The sequence below is a fragment of the Harmonia axyridis genome, chromosome 2 (assembly GCF_914767665.1).
Source record: "Harmonia axyridis chromosome 2, icHarAxyr1.1, whole genome shotgun sequence".
Lineage (NCBI taxonomy): Eukaryota > Metazoa > Arthropoda > Insecta > Coleoptera > Coccinellidae > Harmonia > Harmonia axyridis.
The window spans coordinates 16,353,235-16,375,448 of NC_059502.1; the positions used below are offsets into that span (position 1 = coordinate 16,353,235).

The 22,214-nt window shown below is 34.9% G+C and overlaps 2 protein-coding genes across 2 annotated transcripts in view; one reads left to right on the top strand and one right to left on the bottom strand.

Annotated features, from left to right (window-relative positions):
* LOC123673787 overlaps positions 1 to 22,214 on the top strand; it is a gene marked incomplete in the record, with an annotated part of 335,142 nt that overhangs the window by 92,641 nt on the left and 220,287 nt on the right.
* Positions 17,227 to 21,213, bottom strand: LOC123673788 (facilitated trehalose transporter Tret1-like). The gene is made up of 2 exons (XM_045608470.1): positions 21,064 to 21,213; positions 17,227 to 18,598 (listed from the first exon to the last, which is right to left on the bottom strand). The coding sequence occupies exons 1-2, from the start codon at positions 21,116 to 21,118 to the stop codon at positions 17,253 to 17,255; spliced, it is 1,401 nt and encodes a 466-aa protein (XP_045464426.1). The 5' UTR covers positions 21,119 to 21,213; the 3' UTR covers positions 17,227 to 17,252.

Genomic DNA, 22,214 nt, shown 5'->3' on the forward strand with positions numbered 1-22,214 from the left:
ATTTTGGTAGGAAGGTAAATATTAAAAATATGGATATCAATCCAAATTTATGGATTCTCGTTTTCTGATCCATCAACATTTTTTGGATTGATAAAGAGTTATAAAATCCTTGTAGATGAAATATACTAATGATTTTTCTATAAGTCATCGTCGCTCATTCGGCAATACTGAAGTATTTATTTTTCTTCTGGAATTCCAAAATGCCGATGATCTCCATAATTTTTCTACAGTAAATAATTTCAAGAACTTCAGATGATATTATTTTCTTGATTTGATAAGAACTAACAGCCATTGAGAATAGAGAGAAAATTCTGTAACCTAATTAACGAGGAAAGCATGTAGGCGAATTCAGGATGTTTCTTCATTCATGTATCAATTGAACCCTTTCAGACAACAGACCGTATAATGGTATATCTAGTCCCCAAAGGCGCAAAATGTTCATGGGGGCTCAAAAGCTCCTGACTTGACGTCAATGCTCTCTTAATTATTTTTGATATTCTGCTCGAATTTATTATGGTTCTGATGCTGCTCTCAATACAAAATTCTTCACAATGCTTGTTATTGTAATTTTCAACACGATCGGATGTAATCACGAAAATATTGATGAAATTCGCTATGGTTCTGATGATACAATCAGCTAGAAAATTGACACGGAGCTTCAAATCATTATTTTATATCAACACTCAAATTCGGTTCGAAAATTATGACAAATTTTTTCAATATTTGCATTTTATATTCTATGATTTCGGTTCGGCGCTCAACATAAATTTTTTACGAGGTTAGAAATTTTCATTTTTCATATAAAATTGGATTTCCATTTCAACTAAATCTACTTGAAAACAAACTTCCGAACAGACATATCTACGGAACTGCCAGACGTATCTTGAACATTAACGAACTAAACCGGCATTCAGGTTCTGAACCTACTCTAAAACATTCAGTTTTTTGTTCGGTTTTTTCGGTCAGCCAAACAGGCTGGAGGACAGAATCTAATTGTCGAACGTTATTGTTTGAAATCATCTCTGACTGAAATTTGAAAATCACAGACATTATAACGCAATTAGAGTGTAGCATTTTATTTTGAATATGATATGGCTAAAAACTTCGTTAATTCATCGAGAGAGAAAAGATTCCCGAAAATAAAACTCATCAATTTTTCAGTACGATAACATACGAAAATGAATTCATGGCCGAAAGCTCAAAAAAATTTAACAACAACCAACTCAACCTCGCTTGCCCCTTTTATTATCTACTGAAAAATTCCAAATTAATCCAAACAGTTCGGGGCATCCGTTTTTATTCGATAGACGACTGAAGAGAAAGAAAATCGGCAACGAGTATTGAAGTCGATGGATGGAAAAAAGTTTAGATAATTCGAAGGCATAAAATCGAATACTTTTTTTGCTTTTCATGAGCAATTTCCATAACCTTTTATGAAAAATATCACAGAAGAAGAAGAGATATTGAAAAGTAAGAGGATCGCTGTAGTAAATGTATAACATGTGAAGTGGGCTTTGTTGAAGAATAAAGTCGAAAAGTGTTTCACTTATTGAGTTAAGTGTTATGTACTATGTGTTGAGTAGGTACATATTAATTGTAGGGTTACAGAAAATTAAGCGTATATTTTACCAATTACTGATTCGGCATTCAATTATATCCATTCAAATATTTGTGGAAAAATTAAGAGAGTACTGATAAAGTTAAGAGCTCCTGAACGCTTGTTCATTTGTTGCTTCCTTGAAAAGTACAGAACCGTGTATTTGGCGCAATTGGCGCATCATAACGAAATGAAAGAGCTATCTGTTCAAAAAGCGAATGCCTAAAAATACAGGATGTTCCAAAATTGAAAGTATAAACGTGATTTTTCGAGATGAAAAAAGTGCTACGAACGCGGACCAGCAAACGCTTAATTTTGAAGATACATGCTGTTTCTTGTAATACTACTTTGGGTTATGATTATATGAGTCTATCGTTCCTTTATGAATCATTGCTATAAATTGGGAGGGTAAGCAATTAACTGGATATTTATAATGTATTGAATTTTCCTGAGAATTTTTATTGTATTATTTAAAAATTTTTCCTTGAAAGTGGTGGTATTTACGACAAAACTTAAAGAAATCAAGAAGTTAAGTTCTACTTCAATGTTTTTTTTTACTTTTTTAATTGGAAAAAAAATAACAGGTCTCTTCTTGAAGAGAAATCGTTTGCGGGACCATTTTTATAATACTTTTTTTTCTTGAAATTATTCGAGGAATCCCTCATTTTCATTTGTACCTCCACTTTATGAACACCGAGTATACCATATCCGACGATTCGAGCAATGAATAGTGTGAAGCCATAAAACCCTAGCAAAAACCCCCGTGAATGCTGACACCGACTTTAATGTCCGGAATATCAGTCGAGGGAACATCGTAAGCACCGTTTCGAAATTGTTCTTCAGCCGAACGCGCCGTAACCCATGAATCTAAATCGAACTGGGCATCGTTCTGAATAGTAATTCCGCCATCGATTTCCGATTAAAAAACAATAAACACCGGCGGAGAATGAGGGAGGATTCCGCGCAGTAAAACAACGCCCGTATATCCGAACAAAAACCGCATTATTCCCGAAATAATAAATCTGGCCGGGGTCCGGGGCTCGACGCCCGACGTCCTTAGCTAATTCATTTTTCTTGTAGCAAATCCAAACTTCTCCTTCATTATTCACGCCCGAGTTTGTATTATTCGATCGTGAAGTTGGTGATGAATACCCCCGCTCGATTCGGTTCGAGCGTCCGGAACGTACTCCCGGATTAATCTACGGAGTGAAGATATCGGCTGAGGAGGAATTGATGCGGTTTGGGGAGAGCGGACCGTTACGGAGGGGAAGTGGGATGGTGGTTGTTGATTGTGAAAAGATGCGGATTAGGAAAAAGAGTGATTTCGACGTCAGGCACTTGATCTAGAGGTACAGTAGAAATGAAAATATACAAATTCGAAAAATAGATATTTTATTAATATTTGAGAATACACAGAGTTGAGGCAACACATCACATGAACTCTCAAATTGAAATATATCGCACAAAATTAACTTATTGGAAGGACCTTCTTTTCACGAGTACATTGGAAGAGTACAGAGATCTACATACATGATCTGCAACATAAGGTCGAGCTTTATTCAATTTATCATCGCCGTAGCAATTATTTATGTTCAAACATCACACAATACAACCTACAACCCCTTTGCTTTCCACTGATTTTAAATTAAATATTAAACCTACATTATTGTTCCTGAAAGCTTGAACTTCATAACTTGACCTTCAACATTGAACAATTAATATTGAATATTGAACATTGCACATTGGCAATGTATCTCAATAACATTGGAAACAAGCATTACTCCGACGAATACTATTATTATTATCTGAATTGGAGTTGTTGTGGCTGGGTTAGCCTTCCAGGAACTGCGACCAAATGGATATTATTCTTAACCCTACACATCAATACAAAACCAAGAAGGCCATCAATACTCTAACGAAACCGACTACACGCTTGGCAGCCTTGGAGTGACTGACTTTCCCATATGGGTGTTTCTTAGAGCAGTCAATTCCAGACAATTGTACTACACATGTTCATCTACTTCCCTTCCTCAGAGTGTTCCTTCAAATGGTTATTCAGTTTTTTAACTCGCACTTTTGGACCGCTGCCTTATATTAGTCATCTCCAAGCCTACAAAAAGGCTCAAGACCAATAGGTGTTAACCTTGATGACCCTTTCACAAGTTCATCGACTCTTTGATTTTCTTCAATGCCACAATGCCCTGGTACCCGTAGTAGAGTTACTTTTTCGTCTCTGGTCAGTTGCTTTATGGTATTATGAAATTGTATGTCAGCAGATACCAGCTCTGTCATTCCAGGGACCTAGCTGTTCGTAGTATTATATATTTGGGCCTCCTTGAGGTTTCTTTCACCATAATGTTCTGGGATCAATAGTTTTCTAAAAGTCAATATAAGGAAACTCATTTTGAATTTTTCAAATTATAGCTCTTCTTCAAAACCTGCATACTATTTGGTTATATCAAAGATAATAATGAACCACATAATGGAAAATGTGGTCCTTAAAACCTGAAAACGAAGATGTTGGACCCACAGAGGCCTAGGACAGTTGATCTAGTTATTTCAACTAAGAAGTGATGAATTCAATCAACACTCAATACAAATTCTTTAATCATACAATGGTATGTAAGAATGAAATTCGAACGAAACATCCATAGCACAACCTATTCCGGTGAGGGGCCCGACTGACATACACAGAAAACAAATATCCATTATCGAAACGCTCATAAAATATAATCACAAACACCTAACAATAAATACAAACATACAATCCACTACAACCCCACCATTACCAGGAGCAAATCATAACCTTAAACGTTATCGCAATCACAGCCACCCCATAATATAGACTATCAAACCTATTAAATCCCCAGTTCAAATTATATTTCAATATCGAATTCCGACGAGATCAATTCGGTTATAATGCGGAAAGTAACGAGGGGTCACAGGGAATTGATTAGACCTATCATCTCCCCCTAATACCCCATATGTATAGACGTGGGGGAGCGCTGAGCATCGCGAACTACGATTTCTCGACATGCGAAGGAAAGTTTTAATGTTCTCCATTTTTCCTGCCGATCGCTATGTTACGAGATCGAATGGATGGATAAGTTTCACATCTTCGAGAGTTAGTTCCGGAACTGCGCTGACACGAGCCTTAAATCAGAGTTTGTTTAGAGGGAATGATTCGAGCTACGCGTATCCTCGGAATGTCTTCTTCGAAACTTTCGACGCGGCTCGTTATGGGGATTTGAATGTCGTGTTTTCGAAGAAAACATGTTGTTAATTAAATTAAACGACGTTCTCCTCGAATATCAAAAAATGTTACTAGGGAACAAGATCATTTTCGTACTTTTTGCCAAATAAAGTAATTTTTATTGGATGAGATAGCATTGACGTGATGTTCGGAGCTTTGGCGTTGGTTTAATCATACGCCAATTGCAACCTTCGAGACCACATATATTTCATAGGGTATTGGGGTCTTCAAGGATTCAATTGGTGGATGAAAGGAAAAGCGCTTTGAAGCTAATGACTTCGGGTAACCACTTTCCTCATTTTTCTTTTCTATATTACGCTCGAATTATCTATGGTTCTTGCTCTGAGATTAAAACTAAATGGTGCACTAATCTAGGTCTGGCTGTTCAACAATGTATTTGGGGGGTCATATACTATTAGGCCAATTGAAAAGTCCCCGGTCGTATGCACAGATGGCGGTGCTAGTACTAAATCCATATGATTTTTAGTTAGTACCAACCTTCAAACGATACATGGTAAAATTTGACAGCAGTCCGACCATTAGTTTGTGAGATATTGCGTTGTGAGTGCAGCTACTTCTGTTATTTGAAAAAAGATGGAAATAAAATTTCGTGTGCTGATAAAATATTGCTCTTTGATAGGCGAAAATACAGTTGAAGCAAAATCTTGGCTGGATGAAGAGTTTTCGGGGTCTGCAACAGGAAAATCAACCATCATTGATTAGTATGCTGAGTTTGAACGTGGTGAAATGAGCAACCAAGACGGCGAACGCAGTGGACGCCCAAAAGAGGCTGTCACCGACGAAAAAATAAAAAAAGTTCACAAAATAAATTTGAATGACCGTAAAGTGGAGTTGATCGAGATAACAATCATTGTGAAGATATCATCTGAACGTGTACATCATATCATTCAAGAATATTTGTAAAAGGGTGCCGCGCGAGCTCACAATCGATCAAAAGCAACAACGTTTCAATGATTCTGATCAGTATTTGAAGCTGTTTAAATGCAATAAACCTGAAATTTTGCGTCGTTATGTGACATTGGATGAAACATGGCTCCATCATTCCACTCCGGAGTCCAATCGACAATCAGCTGAGTAGACTGCACATGATGAACCGAATCCAAGGCGAGGAAAAAATCAACAGTCAGCGGGCAAGGTTATGGTATCAGTATTCTGGGATGCGCAAGGTATGATATTCATTGATTACCTCCAAAAGGGACAAACCATCAACAGCGATTATTATATAGCGTTATTGGATCGTTTAAAGATGAAGATGAAATCGTTAAAAAACGTTCATCAAGACAATGCGCCGTGTCACAAGTCAATGAAAACAATGGCAAAATTGCATGAATTGGGCTTCCAATTGCTTCCACATTCACCGTTTCCGCTAGATCTGGCCCCAGCGACTTTTTCCTGTTCTCAGACCTCAAAAGAATGTTCCCTATAAAGGAATTCAGCAGCAATGAAGAAGTAATCGCCGAAACTGAGGCCTTATTTCGAAACGAAAGAAATCGTACACAAAATTGGCATCGAAAAGTTGGAAGATCGCTATAATCGCTGTATCGCCCTCGAAGGCAGCTATGTTGAATAATAAAATCGAATTTTTCCAAAAAAATGTGTTTTACTATGGATGACCGGCGACTTTTCAATTGGCTTATTGATCCGGATAATCAAGTCTATTTTCGTAATATTTCTAATAAATTCTCCAAATATTCAAAAATGTAATGGTGCAGTCGTAACCTGTTTTTGTAGTGTTTGTACATTCCATAAATTCGTAAAAAATTAAAGAGAAATGAGTAATTGATGCCAAAAATATATTCTTTCTTATTTTCGTCTATCAGTTCAAGTTGGTCTTATATTTCACTTCATTTCGATTGTCATTGCGCTCCACACAGCTGGATTGAGAACAGCTAGGAGCAACATTTAAATTGGATGACAGTAAAAAATTTATCGCCATTCCAAGATAATGGAAAACGTCGCCGCCTCAAATATATAGTACTAAATGAATGATTATCCTCCAAATGGATCAGTCCATCTTTCGAACTAGAAACGGCCCGCCGTATACACCCAATTTTTTTTTCAGATTCGATTAAGCGTTTCGTATGTTATCTAACATTCCGCGACCGTGATGAACTGGTAGAATAAATTGAAAATCAACCCACTTATGTTTTCATTTCCGTAAATACATTTGTAAAATACTCTTGCTCCTATTCTTCGCCGGAATGCAGACGTCGGCAGCGGGGAGTTTCGCGTTCCAATGTTGGCATAATGAACCCCCATATGCCCACGTGTCGTCATAACAGTACGCCTGGAAAATTTTAATCAAACCGACGAGTTCACTCTGGAAGAAAAACACGATTGAAATGTATTATTCGTACCGAAAGATACTGCGAACAAAGGGTGAAAAGGAAATAATTAAAACCGTAGATATTCAATCTCTTTTTTTTTTGCTACTTCGGCGTGACGTTCTTTCGTTTTTCGTCGCCTGTCCCGCGCAAATCGATTGAGCTCGAAAGAATCATAAACATAATGATAATCCTGTTGTTATATACAGGTTGTTTCCAAATTTGACGTGAACCTTGGAGGACGTGTTGGTATTGCTCATTTGCTGTCGTTTGAGCCATATGTAGTGATTTTAGTGACCAAAAATCAACAGTTTGCGAGATATTTGAATTCTTGTATTTTCAAAAGATTTCTCACCTCTCTTTATTTTTCGTCAATTTTTTTTTACACTCACCAAATTTGGTTATAATTTGGATTAATTTCCTGACCAGCGAGAAGTCCGGATCTAACACCGTTCGAATAGATGAAGCAGCAAGAAGATTGAGAGCAAATTTCAAGAAATGAGAAAGAGGGCACGTCCTTTTATAAGGAATAGTAAAAGTAATTTCAAATATAATTTATGAATACATTTTCTACTGAAATTTCGAGTTTAATTGCAATTGCAATAAGAAAACATTCAATTCATTATTTTCCTATCTTTCCTTCTTTCCCCTTTTAAATCAGAATTCTTACGAAAACTTTTCAGGAATTGAAGATGGAATTTGGAAGTTTTTTAAATAATTTTGATATATATGAATAGTGGAATTCGAAAGTTGTAGGCAAATTTATAAAACATATTAACTGTTCTTTTCTCCATATACCAACTTTCAAATCATACTTATTCTTATTCAATATCTTATACAACATAGTTTTGCTTTTTTCATACATATCATATTCTTTTCTTATGAAAATAATCCAGAATTCGAATCAAACTTGCTCGACATAAGAAAAGTTGATAAAAAATTAGAAGGTAAGAAATTTTTCAACAAACATTCTTACGATATGAATGTTCAAATGGATGATTTTTACAGTATGGAATATTTCGAATAGAGGTACCTAACTCTCACTTTCTTTTTGTCAAATCTTGTAGAACAAAATCATGTAGAATATATCAGATTCGCACAGATTTCATGGCAATATTTTATTATTTTATGTTTTTGCTTGGTACTCAGAACCCCCCTGCCACGAATTTATCTATAATCTGTCAAATTCGAAATCCAGAAAATTATTCTGCGAATCCTCATTTTCGATGCAAAAATTACCAAACGTTAGTTGTGAAAATATTCCGTTAATTTCAAGAAATATTCAGTCAATTAGATAAAATTATGTGTAATACCCGTACCGGGTTTTTCACCATAATTTGCCCCCCCCCCATCTCCATTTATGACATTTTTGAGATTTTAATTATATGATTACGAAGTTTTGTTAAAAAGTGACTCTCATTTTTATGGTTCTGCCTAATTTTGCATTGTTAGGTTCAGTTTAATTTGCCCTGAAGATGTAAATGACCGAAAGCTAGGCCAAGTTTAATAAAGAACTCAATAAGATCCTTAAGTGACTTTATACCCAATACATTATTCATTCGATATTGTTACAAAGTCGATAATTCTTTTCTTGCAAAATGACATACGTTTTTCACTATAGATTGGAATTGGATGATTTGGATGCAACTCCGTATATTCCTCCTAATAGCTTTTCTATTTTTATTTTTCTTCAGATAAAGTGACAATATCTCAAATTTTTCCGCTTCTGTGTAGTGCATATTCGATGAATAGTTTCATTCAATGACAAATGTATGTCATATATCGTTGCCAACGATATAACTCAAAAAAGGGCATTTTGAATTATCGCAGCCTTCTACTTGAAAACTGATTACTTAGCTTGCCAAGTGGTTCTTAAAATTTGAAACTCTGTGGTACTCAGAATAAGAGAGGTAGGCTAAACATATGTTTTATATTCGAAATCAGGGAAAGAAGAGCAAGTCAAATATAGAAAAATATACAGGTTGTTCCATTTGAAAAAATGAAGTTGACATCAATGCGTTGCCCACTCTGTATATATTTCATTTTGTGAAATCATTTCAAGAAACACTAGTCGATTTCGTGAAACTTTTGTAGGAAACATTTTTTTGTACCTCATTCAGTAACAAAGTTAAAGAAGGGTCAAATTATGGTACACTTCTCTCTCATTCAAATATATTGTATTTTGAACTGGGTGAAAAATATCGCGGAAATGCCTTCTGCACTTGTACTATAATTAAATATTCTATCATTGATGATTATTTCAAATAATAAAGTTCACAAATTCAACTAATATTGAATTTCCTGTTAAACTCTTCAGCATTCAAAAACGTTATCATCATAAATATAAACGGATAAAGTCGATGTTTTCTTTTTTTTCGGAGAAACATTATTTGATTATCGAGATTCGAACGTTCATGTACTGATATATCGGAAGAATGCTGCTCATATTCCCATGCGGTTCATGTTCAGGCTCAAAATCCAAGTTGAAAGGTTATTGGAAATACGTTTCTTTCAAAATATACGATACTGCAATAGGTTCTGCTACAACCACATGACATATTCTCGGATTTCCTCCTACGTTATCATCCACCATCCCACTATACCGATGATCCTCGTCATCTGCATCTGATCCATTTATTCTCACATTGACGATACCGGTGTACACAGAGATCGATGGACATTCTCGAGAGTCCTCGACGGTCATATCTCTACCACTTAGTAATCGGTGTGGGGTTCCAAACGACAGAACAGGTGAAGGACACTGGACAAACCTCCCCGATTGGATCGTGGAAATGGTATACTAATTGAAAAATTTCCAGTAGGCAAAATGATATCCGGGGTGAAATTACCCACTGACGGATTGTTTAAGGAAGGGATCTCAGGTTTCCGATTGGTTTATGCGGATTGGACAGATCGTGATTACGAGAATAACATTGTTCGCGCACATTCAGTTTGAGGGTGAATCGAATGTAAACTGATCGAATTAGATCGAACGATGTTTGCGTAGACGCAGTAACCCAATATGCAAGGTAATGGACAACAGAAAAAAATGAGTGCCCTGACGTGAGATCAGGAGCTTTTGAGCACTGATTCGTTCGTGCGTTAATTGAGTCCTTGGAGATTAAGCAATTGTATGAAGATGGACTTCAAGGGTGCAATTGGGACATGACTCAATAAGCGCTCTAAATGTCTGACCTCAATCAGTGATTTCAACTCGATCGAGTCAGTTGTCACTGAAATATTGAATTTTTTCAGATATTCTGTTTGATTCTTCTACTCTTTGGTTCTTCATGGGGTGCTGATGCCAGCACTCTTCGTAAGGCATCTTTGGCCTTGGTTTTTTCTGCTGCTGAATACTGTTGTAGTGTATGATTCAATAGTGCTTATGTTCATAAAATTAATGCACAGCTTAACGTTTCTATGAGAACTATCGGTGAAACTATTAGATCTACACCTTTACATTGGGTACCAGTGCTATCACTATACAGCCTCATATTCGTAGACAGGTCTCAGTCAAGTAATCTTGGGAAAAATTTCATTTCCACCTGAACTAATCTCCAATTGTATCTTACTCTGCAGATGCCAGATTAAATTCACGCAAGCCTCTATGTATTAATACCTTCCTTCAATCTAATGAAAGTGACAAGGAAATGAAATTTGCCGTTTGGAATAGAGTTTTTATAATGTCTGCAACAAAAGTCTAATCGCTGATCCTTCAGAGAAAGTTCTAGGTTTCCATCTTACGTCGACCGTTGATGAAGAGAAAGGATGGAGAAGATTTTGTTTGAATGAAGAGGAAGACCTTTAATTCTGTTAACAAGTTTCATACTCTCTATGTTGTTTATATGCAGTTCATTAAGTGAGCAAAAGCTTATCATCAGTTCTAATATATGGGGCAGAATATTTTCATCAAACTCTCATTCAACACCTGGGATCACTTCAAAAAAGCTCAAAAATATACCATCCACTGTCAGAGCCACCGCCAAGAATGGCATACCAGACAATTTGGCCAGGGCGCCAAGTTGTAGGGGTGCAAAGTCAGACATAAATACTTTTTGACACAAAATTTTTTTCTTTGTGAAAATAACAATCTTTGTAGAAAAATAAAAAATTGTCAGTTTTATTGAAATCGAATAGGCGAATGGACTAATTTTCAGTTTTTTGTTGAGGATTAATTCTGAAAATAAGTAAAATGAAACAAAAATGTGGAAGAATCATTGAAATATCTCTAGAAATGAAAAAGTTATGGGACTTTGAAGTTGCGCTTGGAAGAATAATTTCATAGTACGTGTAAGTATCGTGACGTCACTCACTAGACGACTGGTATTCGCAGAGTGCTTACGAATTCATTGGTGCACAATCACTTGTGCCGTTCGTGTCGTGTTTTGTTCGTTACACGATGGCTGAAATAACTTCCTATATACATACATATTAATTACTTTTTTCTCTTTTTACTTTTTACTCCTCACATAAATATGTTTTGCCATTGATAGACTTCTACAACCAGTACTCAACTACAAACTGTTTATGAAACGTTTTTCAAATAAATCATCGTTATAAGTTGAACCATTATGTAGCAAACTCAAAAGTAGATACGTACTTGAAAAGTTTAACTCCTTTCATTTCTGCACTGACATAAGATGGATTTGAAGAAAAAAACTCCAACACTGCGAATATATATATTTTAGGCAAATTGTCTCTTTGTCCTTTCACGAAGCCTTCTTCCATTATGGTGACATAAAAACAAAACTCGAGTTAAAACTACACTGTACAACTACAAACGGCGCGAAAGCCTTGGCGCGGCTAAGTATTTAAACGCAATTCATAGTGTAGCGATCACAGGCAAGAGCCGTGACGTCACAGACCAAAGACGCTCCGCGCTAAAATACGTAAATTTAAATAATCTATTTCTCAGTCATTTATTGATGGATTTTCAAAATTTTTTCACTGATTTATCAGTTTCGCTCTATATTTTAATTCTATCGTATCAAATATAGTATTATCAACATCACTAAACTAGTCCATTATGCAAAGCAGGGCGGGGAATTTTCATTTTGCCGAGCGCCAAAATGTCATTTGGCGATCCTGCAACTGTAATTCAACTGTTGTAATTCTTAAGATTCCGTCATTAGACGTCGAATTTGAACCATCATTTACATGACAATTATTTTGCCTCTTTGTTCAAATTTCTGGATTCATTTCATTCCTATTGAATATAAGCAACGGAAAATATTCGAGCGTTCGTGGTTCTACCTCCCCTGTGACAATCGCTGGTGGTCGCAGTTTGAAATTCTAGTATGGCATTATACCTGAACGGCCCCCTCGAATGAAAATGGGCTATTCGGGAAATACATCTATTGTCGTTCCCCGGGCAGAAAACAAGTTTTCCGTACATTACTGCATCGTTGGCAATATAGGATATGAGGGAGTAATTGTTCATGACCCTTTTGTCTCGGTGCGGTTTGGTTATTTCGATAAAAACCAGAAACGGAGTAGTTACATGAGAAGGCAACTTCAGTGTTAACGGGAGAGTTGAAAACGAGGGGGCAATGAAAGGCATGAATTATGAAAGTACATCCATTAACGTGCATTTTATGAGAACGGTTAATTAACTCGGCTATCACTGATTATTGTTTCACCAACTAAATTGACTTAAGGACCCACACACTCTATATGTTAGTATGATATATAATATGAACGATGGACAAATATGGATACTCAGTAAATTCATTGTCTGGGGGAAAATAAAAATTAAAAAGATAACTAGACAAGCGTAGAACACCTCGTGTGAGCTATTTTGATCTGCGCTAGCAGGTGGCAATATGCCACTCAGAAAGTATGTGTAATCATTACACATTCTCTGTACCAGTAAGGGTTGGGCTTCAACACACACTTCCTAGAAAGTGCCATCTTCAGTCGTTTGTGTGTTTGTGAGCTTTTTCATCATAGTCGCAAGCCTTCCTTACAAGAAGGTTTGCATGGTGCATTTACGGCTCGTCTAAAGATCGTATTCTGCACGACTTGAAGTCTCTGTAGATGCGTCTTTCGGCGTATCCCCATGCCAGACATGCGTAAGACATGTTGACCCTTCCAGGTTTCAATCTTCTTAGAAAAATTTGGTGTATTTCAAATCGACTGACCATGTTCGTTGCAATAGTATGCTGCTAAGTAATAGCATTCAATTGAAAGATCACTATGTGAGTGTAGAGTAGAAGAAACCATCAACCACTTGTTGAATACTTGCTAATTTATAAATTTATTGGTTGCTTCCAATTTATCCATTCAGTTGGATGAAATGTATAAGTCACTTTTCATTGTAATATTGGCTGATGTATTTTACAGTTTGTTTCCAAATTAGACTCATTTGCTGTCGATTGAACCATATTTATTGATAACTGGAAATCAATAGTTTCCGAGATATTGGAGTTTGTGTTTTTTGAAAAATTTCTTACCTTGCTTCATTTTCTATCAATTTTTTCTTCGTTGACCAAGTTTGATTTATATTTTGAATTATATTCATTAGAGAAGGATATGATATGTAGGAAAAAATCAAAACAATGCTGTATTAGATGTTGAATAGAAATTAGTATGATTTGAAAGTTGGTATATGTAGAAAAAAATGGTTAAATTCTTTCATAAATTGGCCTGCAACTTTAGAATTCTTAAATTAATGAATGACAAAATTATTTAAAAACTTGCCAAATTTCTTCTTCATTTCCCAAAAAAGTTTTCGTTAGAATACAGGCACTTGTACTGTTTCAGCAGATTTTGATTTGAAAGGGGAAAGAAGCGAAGAAAAGAAAGTAATGCATTCAATAGTTTTTATAGCAATTAAACCCAAAATTTCAGTAGATAATGTATTCATAAATTAAGTTTGAAATGACCTTCATCATTCCTTATTCAAGCACGTGCCCTCTTTCTTATTTCTTCAGTTGTTACTTTCCGCCTGAAATTTACTCTCAATATTTTCGCTGCTTCTTCTATTTTAACGCTGTTAGGTCCGGATTTCTCGCTGGCCACGAAACTAATCCAAAATTATAATCAACTTTGGTCAACGTAGAAAAATTGAAGAAAAACGAAGTAAGGACAGAAATCTTTCAGAAATCACAAGAACTCACATATTTTGTGAACTGTTGATTTTTGGTTATAACTAAATATAGCTCAAACTACAGCAAATGAGCCATCCTACAACGTCCTCCAAGGTTCACATCTAATTTGGAAACACCCTGTATACTTTGACAATTTGATAGTCGCCTACATGCTGACGCCTCTTCGACTAATATTTATCCACATAATAAGTTATCTCTTGCATAAAAAATACCATCCTATATGTGCATTGAAATCATCCACAGTTTGTCGAATGATATTAATACAATACAAAACTACAGACTCTTCACATCAAAAACCAAGACATTTTTAATAAATCTTGAACTGTATTATTTAGTGGATTATTTTAAGTAGTTGTGAATTACTTAAGGACACTGTTTCATTTTATGTTTTCCTTAGTGTAAAATTCAATTTGAAATAAATAATCTACATATCGATCTATCATCAGAACCACAGAATATTCTTGTAGAATATTGAACATTGAAATTTTGCGTTTGTGTTTTAAATTGCAATTTCAAGCTACGTTCAAAACATCGTGTTATTAGCTTCCACAGAACCACAAAAAATCAGATCATTATATCAAAATAAAAATATAAGCCAAACAATTATATGGTCTCCAACGAATGACGAGCATTCAAAAGTTCTGGACGTCAGAGCTTACCTCATTCTTCATCAGTATCGTCTGTTCTCATTGAATTTCTAAGCGATACACTAATCCTAAATAAAAAATTTTATATGATAAAAGAACTCTTGTGCCTTTACCTATTATAGAACGATAAAAATTTATATTCATAACAATACTAACGAGGATTCATTGTTCCAGGTGAGCCTTCATCCATAAGCAATATATATACCCACACAAAAGGTAAGTCAAAGCTCTCTACAACCTGCAATTATTTTTGCAGCTTATTCGATAGCATCAAGGCAATTCCCCTTCGATTTATTCAGATGTATAGTCCACAAAAGATCCCAAAGGGAGATCCTTTTATTTTTGATCTTGAGATGTATACATGCACCTTACATTATATATTCGTCGAACGATGAGGATGTGAATATTTCATGGAAGGTATTCAGTTCCAACTTCCGAATCCTACTTCTTTTATTTATTTCCCTCGCGGAATATTACGGAAATATGATTAGATCCGATACAAACAAATAGCAAAAATGGCCCGACGACGGACTCGAGTCTCTTGCGAATCTTGCTCTTCAGCCCTTCGTGAAATGTTCAAATATGAAAACGATTTCGAGTGCCTCCTACAGTCTACCTTCCGAGAACTGGCTTCGAATGCTTGCCGAATAAATATTTGATATTTCTTTCCTGATCTGCTCTCACGCTGATGAGGATAGACGAAATCACGGTTGACATTAAGTCGTTTTTATTTTTTTGTGAGAAGAATAACAAAACTCTCCAACTGCCTCAATCGAATCAGTGGAAATGTAGAATTTAAACACTTTTATCTTGGTTAATAATGCAAAATGTTTCCAAATTAAACGTGAACCTTGAAGGACTTAATAGTCTGACTCACTTGCTGTCGTTTGAGGCATATTTAGTAATAACCAAATATCAACAGTTTACGAGATATTTGAGTTCTGATTTTTAAAAGATTACTCACCCTACCTACTTCATTTTTTGTTAATTCTTTCTACGTTGACCAAATATTAATATAATCTTGGATTATTTTCGTGGCCAGCGAGAACGCCGGATCTAATACCGTTAAAATAGACGAAGCAGCGAAAATATTGAAGTTAAATTTCAGGCTGAAAGTAACAACTGAAGAAATAAGAAAGAGGGCACGTCTTTGTATAAGGAATGGTGGCGGTCATTTCATACATAATTTATGAATACATTTTCTACTGAGATTTTGAGTTTGATTGCAATTAAAAAATATTCAGTTCATTATTTACCTTCCTTTGCTTCTTTCCTCTTTCAAATCAAAATCTGCTGAAACAAAACTGGTACCTGAATTCAAACGAAAATTTTTTTAGGAAATGGAGAAGGGATTCGACAAGTTTCACAAATAATTTTGTCATACATAAATTGTGGAATTCGAAAGTAGCAAGCAAATTAATATCAGAAATTTCTTTTATTTTCTTCATATACCAACTTTCAAAACATACTAATTCTTATTCAACATCTAATAGAAAATAGTTTTGCTTTTTTCATACATATCATATCAGTTTCTGATGAAAATAATCCAAAATTTATATCAAACTTGGTCAACGTAAGAAAAATTAACCAAAGTGAAGGAAAGTGAGAAATTCTTTGAAAAACACCAGAACTCAAATATCTCGGAAACTGTTGATTTTCGTTTATCAATGAATATGACTCAATCGACAGCAAATGAGTGATACAAATTCCTCCTTCAAGGTTCACTTCTAATTTGAAAACACACTTATATACTTTGTGGCATAAAAAATGCCTAAGCCAGAAGTCTTGGAATTTTTCGACTTAACTTGGCAAAAATTTTGAACTAGTAAGCAGTTATAGGAATAGCTAATTCCTTCAACCTTCTACCTGATCATGTCTTACACATGTTTGATAGGCAAAAGGCCAGAAGATCTATATGACCATGGCAAGATTGACGTTAAACTCTTCGTGCTCCATAGAAAGCCTTACAATATAGAGACTGGCATAATAAGGTATTGTAATCGTCATTGAAATAACCAGAAAAATCTTACCATAATAATTCCAATTCCAGTAAGTCAACGCCTATGCAATGATAAAGGTAAAAATTTGAAAATCTTAAAAAAAATAACATTTCCACTAATTTTTTCATTTAAAAATACTTAATTATCTTCAACATATGAATAATAATATAAAAAAAAGAATTTTAAAAATTTTAATTGAAAATATTGAGTATTAACTTAAATCATTATGATTCACTATTTACATATGGACATTCGAGTATTAAATTAATTAAAACCTACAAAATTCGAGGTTCATAGATTTTCATAACTCAATTGGTTGTATATTGCGACGTTCAGCTTTGTCCAATATTTCTTGTATCTCTTTCAATGTCTTTCCTTTAGTCTCAACAACGCAGAAGGCAGAAAAAATGGATGCTATAATTCCAAAACATCCTAAGATCCAAAATGTGAACCCAATACCTATCGATTCTTTGAATATTGTATATCCATTTGCAAGGACCATACCTGTTATAGATGCCAAAATATTGGCGACAGATGTACCGATTCCTTTCACACTTGAAGGAAATATTTCTCCCACTACAATAAATGTTACTGCTCCTGCGCCTATACCAAAAGCAAACATATAAACGATCAAAGATGTCAAAGGGAGCCATGATATACCATATACGGATACATCCAATTGTTTCATAATGAAGTAAACTCCAAAGCAAATCAGAGAAATCGCAATCCCTGAATACGAAGAAATGAGTAGACTCTTCCTTCCAAATCGGTTAGTGAATATAGGGGCTACAATTCCGAACAAGACTTGCGAAAATCCGAGCACTATGAGACTCAAATCACTGGATAGAAAACCGTCTACCTCTTCGAAGATCATCTGGCCAAAACCCATGATGACACTGATGCCGGTAGATTGTTGGAAACACGAAAGCCCAATTCCGATTATGAGACTTTTCCTGATTGTCTTACTCTTGATTATTTCAGAGAATGTTCCCTTATCTCCCGCCTCTAACTCTGTGTATTGTTGTATTTGTTTCAGCTCTTGCTTCACATCGTCTTGTCCTCTTAGTCTTTTCAGTATTTTCTCGGCTCTGTCTACATCTTTTTCCACTAAGTAATAAGGAGATTCAGGAATAATCAACAAGATGAGGATTGTATATAATAACGCACAAAAGGTTAATGCTAGATTGAACATCTTGTAGGTGGTGTACGGGCCAAGACAAAAGGAAAATAGTAGTCCTACATTGAGGAAGAGATTGAGAGCAGCCCCAAGTATTCCTCTGTTCTTCGGATCGGCTACTTCTCCAGAATATATCGGTAGCAACGTAAACATTCCTCCATTGGTTATGCCACCCAAGGCTCTAGCTAGATACATCAACCAAATGTGTTTGGCGAATGCTAACATAACGAAAGACACTAGTAGAGGAAGCGTCATTGTTATCAAAGTTGGTCTTCTTCCAATTCTTCTGGAGAGATCCCCGGTTAAACAGGCACCCATCCACATTCCGAACACGCCTATTGTTAATATCCATACTTGTTCCGATGGCGTAATGATTCTGCCTAAGGGGTTATCATCTAAGCTTGCTAATTTTACCAGCACTGGAGAGGACCAAGAGTAATATACTCCACTGAGGAAAATTCCGAATTGAGCTGGAAAAAAAATCATTTTGAAAACATGAAATAGTAATATAACACAAGAAGGGTTTTAATTATTAACCTTTGAAGGAAACACTTTTCCGCCTCTTGTATTGTGTTATGAAACTTAATTCCATCTATAATTCAAATTTCAATAAGTAATTCGGTGGCATGTTATGATTTAGTACCAGAATCTCAATTGTTTCATTGTGTATTGAATAATTTTGAATACTAACGTTTGATTCGGATGTGAATTATCTTTATGATAGTCCAAAGAAAAAATTCTTCAACCTCTACATAGAAATTACATCACTAAGAGCTTTTCTCACAAACTTTGGGAGCTTTTACCATGAATTTGATACAGATATTAATTGTGATACCACATTTATGATATAAGCTCGATATTTCAATCCATGATAACTTAAGACGAAAAATCAAGGAATAAAATTTTGAAAAATCCATATTCATAGGGATTGATTACTCATAATTATGAAATTTCAAACGGGTAAAGATATCATTTTTGCAAATACAAAACAAGGTTCTACTTCAACTAGTTTACCTTTTATGACTTATTTTTGAATTTGTATTATTCTTCGAGAAAAAGTAAACTAGTGTTTTGAAATAGGAGTGTATTTTCTATCATAGTGTTTTCTGATATTTCAGCATTTTCTCAAAATCTTTTTTTTTTTTTTCATTCATGAAAAACTGAGAATCGTATCCGCATAGATGTTTTCAATAATATTTTGGCGAGGCTTTCTCAGCCGATTTTGAAGATGAGGTGTTTCGTACCACGGGATCACCGGTGGAATCATCAGTTTGGTCCTGAGTGATCCCTGCCATATACACCTTTCATCTATAGCGTAGCATGTTGACTTTGCCGTAGAAAATGTAGTTACAATGTTTACAGAAAGTTATGAAATTTTTGATATTTTATCAGGTATATCAGTCATAAAATGAGAAAAATATTTCAGCAGTTAAATCATTTTGGTTTTAATTGCCGGAATTTCAGCAGACTTTTTATTGAACACCCTAAAAGCTAATTCATATTTGAAAACTGCGAGTTTTATTTCCCAACCTTGATTAATGATGCAAAGTCATTCAAACTTACGGTGTCAGTTGTATTCCTTATATAGACATTTTCGTCCAGACATTCATAAATCCGGCTAAATACTATCAATGAAGATACGATTGTTCAGGTACTTGGGTCTGGATTAATCAAATATTAATCTTCGTCTAGTTATGAAAGTGCATTATTTGTTTGGATAAAAATAATTACATTGTACTAGTTTGTAGATAACACTTTACTCAATGAGTCCAAGTCCTGATCCTAACCAGTAAAAAAGGATTTTTTTCAAAAATTCGACATTACTCGTCATCACTGAGAGTAATACATATTCTTCAACGCTCTTCTAACTTTTTACTTCTTCATTATGGCCAAATTAAAAAACAAACCGTTTAACCATTGTTGTCGATGAGGCAAAGTGTGAATAATACAGTATGCACAGTATTTTTCTCCATGGAAAACAATCTCTTATCGAAACCCATTTGTATACATTTTCCTAACAACAACTAATGTAGCGTCACCTAACCTTCAATATCTCGATCCAGACTTAACTCCATGTCCTGAATTTTTGACACGCATCGTTTCAAGCTTGGTACTTAGAGAAAACAAAAATGTATGGCACTTCGAGTACCATCTTGGTGCCAGGACTAGAACTTATTGGCTGACGTGTTATTTTCAACTGATATGTAGAAATGTGCACAAGATTTTTTTTAGGTATATTTCTTATTTTGAATTTTATCAAAGAGTTATTATTAGAAAATTTGTTAATGATATCGGTAAACCGCATTGACCCCTCAAGGCCCGTAAATGTGATTTTGAAATAAAAAATCAAAGAATCATATTTCAAAAAATTCTACAGGTATTGATAACCAGAATAGTGAAATTTCAAACATTTAATTCCAACAAAATTATGACACTAATAATTTCGGAGCTACGGAACTATCAATACTACTTCCTGAAGGTACATACTTCGTCATAACAACAAACTCTGGTATCCCAATATCCTTCGAAAAACCTCTAAAAAAAATTGTCCGGAAAAATTTTCGTATTTTCACCATCGTTAGATCCCAAAAATGAACTTATAATCCTATCAATATAAAGAAAATAGCTGCATGATTGTTATTTCCTCAATAATATTTACCGAAAACTAATAATAATAGCAAAAACCATCCAATCATTTGAAAGTATATTATTTATAGAATCTGATATGCGACTATTTTTCTGATTCTATATGCGAAATATATAAATGTGTATTTTCATTTGTTCTCAAACCAAAGAATTATCATAAAAATTCAGCAATTCACTTTGATAAAAATAAGCCGGCGAATCAGCTTTCCTATGGGTCAATGAAACACTTCGACATATCTCCGATCACAAGTTGTTGATAAACAATCAATAACGAACAAATGTTATTCACCTGTTAGAACAGCAACGAACACATAATAATTTTTTGGTAGCAATGTTTCCGGCATTCTGAAGAGCGATGAACTGATGAATATTTTTAGTTATCGAATAGAAGTGATAATGAATAATTATCAACAATCAAATACGACCTTTTACCTTATAGTCATTTTAATGCTCGGTTGAACTGACAACTTAAACATATTGTGAGTTGTATGTTTATCTTTTAACCATTTATTTCCCAACCTATTTCACTATTCAGCGAATAACATACACACCTTAATATGATTATACAGGTCTTCCTAAACCATTACGAAGTCTGTGATGATTGTCTAGTACAGTTTTTGGTGGGTCTATCTTTACATGCTCAATCGACACACTGAAATAGAAATTTGTATTTTGTATTGTGGCCTCTACCGAGTGATTTGTTCGAATTGAATCGGATAAAATCTTCTTAAAGAAAAAATTTTCGAATAAGCGTTTATGGTTTTGAAAGTTGAAAGTTTACATTATGTCAGAACCTCTTACCGCCATCTATTGCAAATCGGTGGAAGCAAAGTTGTACCTAATAATTTTTAATTTTTCTGAAAAAAATCTAAAATCCTCCAAATATTCAACAGTCAGTTTGGGTCAATCTATGGAGGAGTTTCCAGAAGAGCAAATATAAATAATTTTCAATTTGTAAAGTCGATCAGACTGCTCACTTCCAATTTCATCGTATCCGGCAAAAACAAACGTTCATAAGCAGCTTAATTTGCTGCGGCTCCATTTACCGCTTGTCTGATTCTCCATTTAAAATAAAAACTCCCCAATATCTTCTGATGGCGGGAGCTTGCCGTTGTATGAAGACAATGGGGGATTTTTCACTTATTGTAGCTATTTTCGTAACACCCCTTCAGAGTGAATCCCGCTCTTTAAGCTGTAGGGGGTTTTCGGTTATTCAAATTCCATTTTCTTTCGATTATCTCTGATAAAAGTTGGTAAACATGGAATGTGGTTCAGCCGAAAATGAATGTTTGCCTTATTTTACAATCTTGTAGTACAATAATTAGATATTTAATTTTCCTTGATAACGAGGAAGTGGGTCACACGGTCAATTTTATTTGTGTCAAATTGTGAATTGAGACTGTTTGATATCAGATTTTTATTTCGATCCCAAAACTGGAT